Source organism: Bubalus bubalis, chromosome 6 (assembly GCF_019923935.1).
Source record: "Bubalus bubalis isolate 160015118507 breed Murrah chromosome 6, NDDB_SH_1, whole genome shotgun sequence".
Lineage (NCBI taxonomy): Eukaryota > Metazoa > Chordata > Mammalia > Artiodactyla > Bovidae > Bubalus > Bubalus bubalis.
Genome location: NC_059162.1, coordinates 22,668,130 through 22,677,375, shown reverse-complemented (window position 1 = coordinate 22,677,375; position 9,246 = coordinate 22,668,130). Strand labels below are relative to the sequence as shown.

At 43.8% G+C, this 9,246-nt stretch overlaps 1 protein-coding gene across 5 annotated transcripts in view; it reads left to right on the top strand.

The window, feature by feature from the left end:
* The first annotated feature begins 4,546 nt into the window (after window positions 1-4,546).
* Window positions 4,547-9,246, top strand: part of CHD1L (chromodomain helicase DNA binding protein 1 like) — a 64,246-nt gene continuing 59,546 nt past the window's right edge. For 2 of the 5 annotated variants that reach the window (XM_044944459.1, XM_025287986.3), the window contains exon 1: window positions 4,549-4,725. In XM_044944459.1, the coding sequence (XP_044800394.1) occupies window positions 4,593-4,725 (133 nt within the window). In that variant the 5' untranslated portion in view covers window positions 4,549-4,592. Of the gene's footprint in view, window positions 4,726-4,888; window positions 5,071-9,246 lie in introns of those variants that run through there. The other 3 variants (XR_006551698.2, XR_006551697.1, XM_044944457.1) reach the window with 3 other exon arrangements.

Below are 9,246 nucleotides of genomic sequence, written 5' to 3'. Positions count from 1 at the left end.
TATAAGTCACTCCATGTGAGCTTATAGGCCTGGGATAGTCTCAGGAATTCTTTTCTGTATCTGGTAGGATTTTCAGAAAATGATCCTAACTTTTCTCCTATCTGGCTCATGTCTGAGAATGAAAATGGCACATGGACTCAGGTGGGGCCCTCTGGTCCTGCCACCTCTCTCAGGGGAAATATGTGTTGAGTATGTGACCGTGTGGCGGAGGCGGGCGGGGGAAGGGGGGAGGGGGAGTCGGGGAGATGGGGTAGTGGTCGAGGGGGAGTCAGGAGAGGTTTCGGAGTCAGTAGGTGAGTTGCATGAGGGGGGAGGAGAGGGTTGGCAGGGTGGTGGGTAGGGAGTCGAACTCTGGGGATGCGGAAGGTCGAGATGGGCGGTTAGTTGAAGAAGAACCCTTTTGCTTGGGAGGCAAGGTGCATAGAAGGATCTCGTGGATGGAGCAGGCTTTGCATAGTGGGGGCCTGTTCCGAAGGGCCCAAAACGCTTGGGCATAGGGGACCTCCGACACCACTTGCCATTCCGTTTAAGGAAGTCGGTGAGATTTTGAAGAACGTTAAAGTCAAATGCGCTGAATTCAGGCCAGCGGTCTTGATTGTCTAATTGGTATTGAGGCCAGATCTGTATACATAGCTGTTTTAAGCGGTTACCTTTGAGTTCAGTGAGTAAGAGCGATTTGAAAATTTCGAGAACACAAGTCAGAGGGGAATCTTTTGGGACACATTGGCCAGACCCCATAATTGAAAGGCAAGCAGAGGCTCCTATTTGGAGCTCGAGTCGTCACCCGTAGTCGCAATAGGAGTTATGAGAAGAGAGCTCTGTGTCGAGGTGGAGCATCCCCCATCGTCACCTACAGAGTGGCCTTAGGCTGGGGGTCCCCAGGACCCGGAGAGGACTGGGTTCTAGAGCGCCTCTAGAACACCGTCCGGATCTTACCTTAATCTAGGGGCTGGTTTGAGTGGAGTATTGCATGTAGAGCGGTCGAATGGCAAGAGTTCCCTGTTCCAGAGGTTGTCAGAGAGAGAGAGAGAGAGAGAGAGAGGACAGTGCCGGAGGCCTGGGGGTATGCAAAGCACCAGTTAAACCTTAGGACAAGGCTTGCACCGCTCACGAAGGCACTAGGTATCCTTGAGGGGAACTTATGAGCCCTGGCAGAAAGTGAGCTCAATGGGTGTTCCTGTTCCCAGACTCCAAGAAAAGGGAAAACAATGAGAGGGAGTGAAGAAGGAATTCATAGGGCCTGGACTCAATCTCAGGCCTGTTCATGCTGATCATGCTTGGCCACCTTTCCAATGGACTCTGAACTCTGTGTTTAGTGCCTATGAAAACAACAAAGGAAGGATAAGACCCCCTCCAGACAGGGGAACCTTGAAGAGCGTATCTAGGTTACTCATTGCCTAAGAGAAAACATACACTAGTCACCCCTTCCTCCAGACAGGCCATAAATTTTTCTGTATCTATCAGAGTGTAACCTCGGGTTTATTGATTATTGGCTAATTGTTTGACTGTTTGAGCACATGAGCACATAGCATGTGAATGATGGGGTTATTGGGATTGTATTTTCCTTGGTTTATGTAAGTCTCAAGGAATTTGGAGTGGTGGGTTCAGACACGAACACATGTGTCTGAACCCACATGTGTTCACAAATGCTGGTCAGGGTCCTTGGCTAAGAGGAGACTCTGCCTTGGGCCCACTGGTGTAATAAACTGCACTCCACTGTCTGCATTGTCCTTCTGAGTGAGTTTGTTTCCCGGAACGCGTGGCTACAACAGGAGGGAGAGAGAGAGAGTGGGAGAGACGAGTGCCTCGCCCTCTCCGGGTTTCAGCACCAAGAATGTAAGGTATAGTTCGGACAAGGCAGAAAAGAAGAGATGACCTCGACGGAGCCAGGTTACCTTTATTCAGGCAAGGAGGGGTGACAGTCGGCCAAACGACCAGGCTGAGCACGAGATGGATCAGGGAGGCTTCATATTTAAAGGGAGGTTTGTGGAAGCAATAAGGGAAATGTTAGTCCGCGAAACATTTTGGGTAATCTTTGGTTGAGATGGCATTTGTAATTGAACAGGGGGTGGGAGGTTTTGGGCAGGGGGTGATAAGTCCCAGGTAGATGCAACAGGCCGGGAGCATCAGGATGGGACTTAAAGTTTGGTTTTGTTTTCTCCGAAGTTAGATGATTCAGCAAGGGCCTTTGAGACCATTGTTTTCTTTTCTAGGCCCAAAGACTCCTTCAACTCTGTTTCTCTTTCAACTTAACAGTTATCTCTACCTGATTTTATTTACTTATCACTTATCTCCTCCTTTTATTTTATTTATTTATTTATTTTTTATCTCCTCCTTTTAAAACATAACCCCCAGTCATGTCCGACTCTTTGTGACCCCGTGGACTGTAGCCCACCAGGCTCCTCCGTCCATGGGATTCTCCAGGCAAGAATACTGGAGTGGGATGCCATTTCCTTCTCCAGGGGATCTTCCTGACCCAGGGATTGAACCCAGGTCTCCCTCATTGCAGGCAGAGGCTTTAACCTCTGAGCCACCAGGGAAGCCCATTCACTTTCACTTTCACTATCTCCTCCTTTTAAAACATAACCCTAATTTAAAATACAAACAATATAATTTACTTGAATGTTCTATAGATAAAATTAGTGGCCTTTGTCTCCAGGGCCAAAAGAGTTCTTGGCACAAAGATGTTCAGTCAGACATCTTTGAGACAGAATGACTCAAGACTCAACATTAACTTTGCAATGCTTTGAGTATTTTTATGAATAAATCAACTGGAAGGCATGTCTTTTGTAGCAATTTTCACCCTTAAAGGGGATGGAGATGTGGGGAGTGCAACTTTAATCCGTGTTTACTGAAGGTGGAAGCACCAAGATTAACCTAAACAGGAATTTAGTATTTTTATATTACCCAGAGAATAGTATATGGGTCCAGCTCTGCTGTTGCTGCTAAGTCACTTCAGTCGTGTCTGACTCTGTGCAACCCCACAGACAGAAGCCCACCAGGCTCCCCCATCCCTGGGATTCTCCAGGCAAGAACAATGGAGTGGATTGCCATTGCCTTCTCCTATGGGTCCTGCTCAGCTTTGTTCAATTACCATTCCAACTCAGTTTCCTCAGCTGTCATGTAGGGACAATTATGGTACCTATTTATAGGGTTATTAGGTGGGTTACAAGAGAAAATCACAGAAAGCTCTTAGGGGAGTAACTAACTGCATCAATAAATGCAGCAATTTGTACACTACTAATCATCAGTTCATGGGAAATAGATGGGGAAACAGTGGAAACAGTGTCAGACTTTATTTTTGGGGGCTCCAAAATCACTGCAGATGGTGACTGCAGCCATGAAATTAAAAGGCACTTACTCCTTGGAAGGAAAGTTATGACCAACCTAGATAGCATATTCAAAAGCAGAGACATTACTTTGCCAACAAAGGTCGGTCTAGTCAAGGCTATAGTTTTTGGATGTAAGAGTTAGACTGTGAAGAAGGCTGAGCGCCGAAGAATTGATGCTTTTGAACTGTGGTGTTGGAGAAGACTCTTGAGAGTCCCTTGGACTGCAAGGAGATCCAACCAGTCCATTGTAAAGGAGATCAGTCCTGGATGTTCTTTGGAAGGAATGATGCTAAAGCTGAAACTCCAGTACTTTGGCCACCTCATGCGAAGAGTTGACTGATTGGAAAAGACTCTGATGCTGGCAGGGATTGGGGGCAGGAGGAGAAGGGGACGACAGAGGATGAGATGGCTGGATGGCATCACTGACTCAATGGACGTGAGTCTGAGTGAACTCCAGGAGTTGGTGATGGACAGGGAGGCCTGGTGTGCTGCGATTCATGCGGTCGCAAAGAGTCGGACACGACTGAGCGACTAAACTGAACTGAAGTGAATCAAATTACTACACCTTGCTGCTGCTGCTGCTAAGTCGCATCAGTCGTGTCCAACTCTGTGCGACCCCATAGAGGGCAGCCCACCAGGCTCCTCCGTCCCTGGGATTCTCCAGGCAAGAATACTGGAGTGGGTTGCCATTTCCTTAACCAGTGTATTCAATCAAAGCTGATGGTGAGTCATGGTGACTCGCTAACACATAGCTTCAATTTGCTCTCTGTAATTCACTTGAGAAATCCATTGTGGCCATGACATTCTTTGTATGTTTAATTTACTACCATTCAGAGGTTCTGCCTACAGACTACAGGGAGCAAGTAAGGATTTCAGGGCCCAAACCAATTTATTAATACTGTAAACTGAACTCGACAATGTTGCCGAAAATCGCTGGGGGACAGAGCTATAACCCCAGAAGCCAACAGAGCACATTTAATGTTGATTAAATAACAAGTGAATGACGAGCGTTTCAGGTGATCAGTCGCCTAGAGCGGACATAAGCTCAGCCCAGAGACACACGTGTGAGCGGCCCCACATGCACCCGGAGGCAAATATTCAACAGCGGGTAGGGGACCTTCGAGCACCCTCGGGACTCAGAACTCAGAGCAGGAGCGCCCTCTGGCGGCGGCGGCGGCGTCCGGGGGTTCTGGCCGAGAGCGTCGGGAAGGACGCTCGAGGGGCGGGGCGGCGGCGCGGGGCGGTGCTTCGCTCGGCTAGATGGAGCGTGCGGGAGCTGCGACCCCAGAGGGCAATATGCCCGGCTTTCTTATGGCTCTTCAGAGCAAGAGCCGAGCCGAGGCGCCGCGGGCGCGGGTGCAGGAGCAGGACTTGCGGCAGTGGGGCCTTACAGGTCAGTGGCTTGAGGCGAACTTTCGCCCACGCCGGCCGACTCGTTGGGACTCTCCTCTCCCGGGCCTCTGTACCCGTTGCCAGGAACGGTTCCGGCGGCGCCGCGAGTGGACCTTCCCGTCGGTTTCAAACCTACAGACACCAGGGCCTTCCCTTCCCGCCCTTGCGGCGGGGCTGGGCGGAGAGGAACTCCGCCTTGTGCCGGGTGGCCATTGCCCCGCCTGCGCAGCGCGCGCGGCCGGCGGACGCGGGAGAAATGGGATTCCCAGAGGGGAAGCCCGCTGCTCCAGCTACCCGGCGCGCCGGCCCTGGGGAAGGGGAACTTGTTGAGGCCCCTGTCCCAGAGGTAAGACGTTCCTCGCTCTCAAGAGGCGGAGACTGTCCTGGCGCCCCAAGGGTGTGGGTTTCAAGTTTGTGTTCTGGTGGTTTGGAGGCCTAGCTTGGGGCGTTTAAAACGATCGGAACTCGTCTCCGAGCTTCAGTTCTCTTCTTCGTTTACCCGGCTCGCACAGTTCTTTGATAGTTCTCCGCTGGTTAATTCTCCTCCAACGTTATAACTTGAAATATGAAGCTAAGCAAAGTTCATCAGCGCTTTTCTGCGTGTAACTATTTTATTTGTATTAGCCCTTCCCTAGAATCTTAGAAGCGCAAAGCTTGCATCCCCTTGAGGTCTAAAGGCAGGGAGGCTGATCGTGTTTCTGGATGGAGACCACAGGATGGAGAGTTGTTGTTTGTTGTTGTTTAGTCGCTAAGTCGTGTCTTATTCTTTTGCGACCCCTGGACTGTAGCCCGCCAGGTTCCTCTGTCCGTGGGATTTCCCAGGCAAGAATACTAGAGTGGGTTGCCATTTTCTCTAGGGGACCTTCCCAACCCAGATATCGAACCCATGTCTCTTGCGTCTCCTGCTTTGCCACCCGGGAAGCTCGTAAGGAGTGTTACCCATGTTAAATGTGAATTTATGGTCTGATGCTTATGTGTTTGGTGTAAAGTTTATCTGTTTATAAAGCCAGAGTTTATACGTGCTTGTGTGTTTGCCTGTTTCCTTGCATGTGTTTTTGGGTATGATACGATGTGTGAGAGAAGGCTAGATCAAATGTGCACATTGATACTGGACTGTTGATAATTCACCTGGAAGAATTTGAGTGAATGAAGAGGAATTAGAGTGAGTGAATGAAGAGGTAAATAGACAAATACGGAAGTTTGGTGCTGGGCATGGATAAGTGCGTAGTGTGGAGAAAGGAAAAAGTAGAAAATAAGTATACTCAGAGGAATAACCATTTAATATTGTAATTTGAAATTCCTATTTCTATTTGAATAAATTAATGTTCTGAGAAACTATTCTTTGGTTAAAAATGCTTACTGAATTTTCATTTTTTAATTTTTATTTTTTGTATTTTTAAAAATTCTTTGTGTTTTTTTCTTCTGGTTTTTCATTTTTAACAGAAGTAGTACATATTTTCTGTAAAACATTTAGGGTAATATTCTATGCATAAAGAAAAACAGTAATATACATAATTCTATGACATACTATTATGTTTCCTGCCAGTTCTTGGCCTTTGCATGCATGCATATGTTTGTATATATAATTTCTTTTTCTCTCTCTTTTCCATGGTGGGGCCAGGACTGAGGGAGAAGTGCAAAAATGGGCTTTCATTTTTATGAAACCATAAATTTTTTCCTTATTGTCATTTAGTCTTCTTCAATATATTTAGTTCGTATGTGTGTGCTAAGTCACTTCAGTCATATCCAACTCTTTGTGACTCTGTGGATTGTAGCCTGCCAGGCTCCTCTGTCTATGGGATTCTCCAGGCAAGAACACTGGAGTGGGTTGCATATTTAGTAGGTACAGGCTGATTTTTTTCATTTTTTATTTTTATTTTGGAGATTAATCTCATTTATTTCGTTTGCAAGTATTTTCTTCCATTTTGAGGGTTGTCCTTTCATCTCATTTATGGTTTTCTTTGCTGTACAAAAGCTTTTAAGTTTAATTAGGCCCCATTTGTTTATTTTTGTTCTTATTTTCATTACTGTAGAAGGTAGGTCAAAAAAGATCTTGCGGTGATTTATGTCCGTGTTCTTCCTGTGTTTTCCCCTAAGAGTTTTACAGTATCTGGTCTTTAATCCATTTTAAGCTTATTTTTGTGTATGGTGTTAGGGAGTGTTCTAATTCATTCTTTTACATGAGGCTGTCCAGTTTTCCCAGCATCACTTATTGAAGAGACTGTCTTTTCTCCATTGTATTTACATGCTTCTTTTGTCATAGATTAGGTGACCATAGGAATGTGGGTTTATCTCTGGGCTTTCTATCCTGTTGCATTGATCTAATATTTCTGTTCTTGTGTCAGTACCATACTGTCTTGATTACTGTTGCTTTGTAGTATAATCTGAAGCCAGAGAGTCTGATTCCTCCTGCTCCATTTTGTTTTCTCAAGATTGCTTTGGCTATTTGGGGTCTTTTGTGTTTCTATACAAACTGTAAACTTTTTTTCTTTTAATTCTGTGGAAAATGCCATTGGTAATTTGATAGGGATTGCATTGAATCTGTAGGTTGCTTTGGGTAGTATTGATTCTTCCAAGAACATGGTATATCTCTCACCTGTTTGTGTCATCTTTGATTTCTTTCATCAGTTTCTTAATAGTTTTCTGAGTACAGGTCTTTTACCTCCTTAGGTCAGTTTATTCCTAGATATTTTATTTGTTTTGTTGCAGTGGTAAATGTTTTTGTTTGTTTTTTTTTAATCTTTCGTATCTTTTATTGTTAGTGTGTAGGAGTAATAGAAATTTCTGTGCATTAATTTTGTATACTGCAGCTTTACCAGATTCATTGATTGGCTCTAGTGGTTTTCTGCTGGCATCTTTAGGATTTTCTGTGTATAGTTTCATGTCATCTGCAGACAGTGACACTTTTGCTTCTTTTTCTCCAGTGTGGATTCCTTTTCTTTTTCTTATCAGATTGCAATGGCTATGACTTCCAAAATTATGTTGAATAATAGTGGTGAGAGTGGACATCCTTGTCTTATTCCTGATCTTAGAGGAAATGCTTTTAGTTTTTCACCATTGAGAATGATGTTTGTGGTGGGTTTTTCATATATGACCTTTATGTTGAGGTAGATTCCCTCTATGCCTACTTTCTGGAGGATTTTTATCATAAATAGGTGTTGAAATTTGTCAAAAGCTTTTTCTGCATCTATTGAGGTGACCATATGGTTTTTATTCTTTAATTTGTTAACATGGTATATCATTGATTTACATTTGTTGAAGAATCCCTGCATCCCCAGGATAAAGCCCACTTGATCATGATGTATGATCCTTTTAATATGTTGTTGTATTCTGTTTGTTAGTATTTTGTTGAGGATTTTTGTGTCTGTGTTCATCAGTGATATGGTCTGTAATTTTCTTTTTTTGTGATATCTTTGTCTGGTTTGGGTATTAGGGTGATGGTGGCCTTGTAAAATGAGCTTGGGAGTGTTCCTTCCTCTGCAGTTTTTTGGAAGAGTTTGAGGATGAGTGTTAGCTTGACTCTAAATGTTTGATAGAATTCACCTGTGAAGCCATTCTGGTCCTGGACTTTTGTTTGTTGTAAGATTTTTAATTACAGTTTCAACTTCATTACTGGTGATTGGTCTGTTTATATTTTCTATTGGTTTAGTCTTGGTTCAGTCTTGGAAGATGGTACCTTTCTAAGAATTTGTCCATTTTTTTCCATGTTGTCCATTTTATTGGCAAATAGTTGTTTTAAGTAGTCTCTTTTGATCCTTGGTATTTCTGTGGTGTCAGTTGTAATTTCTCCATTTTTCATTTCTAATTTTATTGATTTGAATCTTGTCCCTTTTATCCTTGATGAGTCTGGCTAAAGGTTTATCAATAACCAGCTGTAGTTTCATTGATTTTTGCTATTGTTTTATTTCTACTGGGTTGGCCAAAAAGTTAATTCAAGTTTTTCCATAGTATCTTATGGACAGACTCAAAGGAATTCTTTGGCCAACTCAGTATTTCATTTATTTCTGCTCTGATTTTTATGATTGCTTTAGGTATAAGGTTAGGTTGTTTGAGTTTTTTCTTGTTTGTTGAGGTAGGATTGAATTGCTATACACTTCCTTCTTAGAACTTCTTTTGCTTCATACGTAGATTTTGGGTCATCGTATTTTCACTTGTTTGTATGTATTTTTAGATTTGCTCTTTGATTTCTTCAGTGATGTCTTGGTTATTTTGTGTCATATTGTTTAGCCTCCTTCTGTTTGGGGGGTTTTTTGTTTTTGTTGTTGTTGTTGTTGTTTTTTACATTTTTTCCCCCCTGTTATTGACTTCTGGTCTCATAATGTTGTGGTCAGAAAAGATACTTGATACGATATCAGTTTTTTTTAATTTACTGAGGCTTAATTTGTGACCCATGATGTTATCTATCCTGGAGAATGTTCCATGTGCACTTGAGAAGAAAGTGTAATATGCTGCTTTCAGGTAGAATGTCCTATAACTAGCAATTAAACCTGCCTGGTCTATATTGGCATTTAAAGCGGTGTTT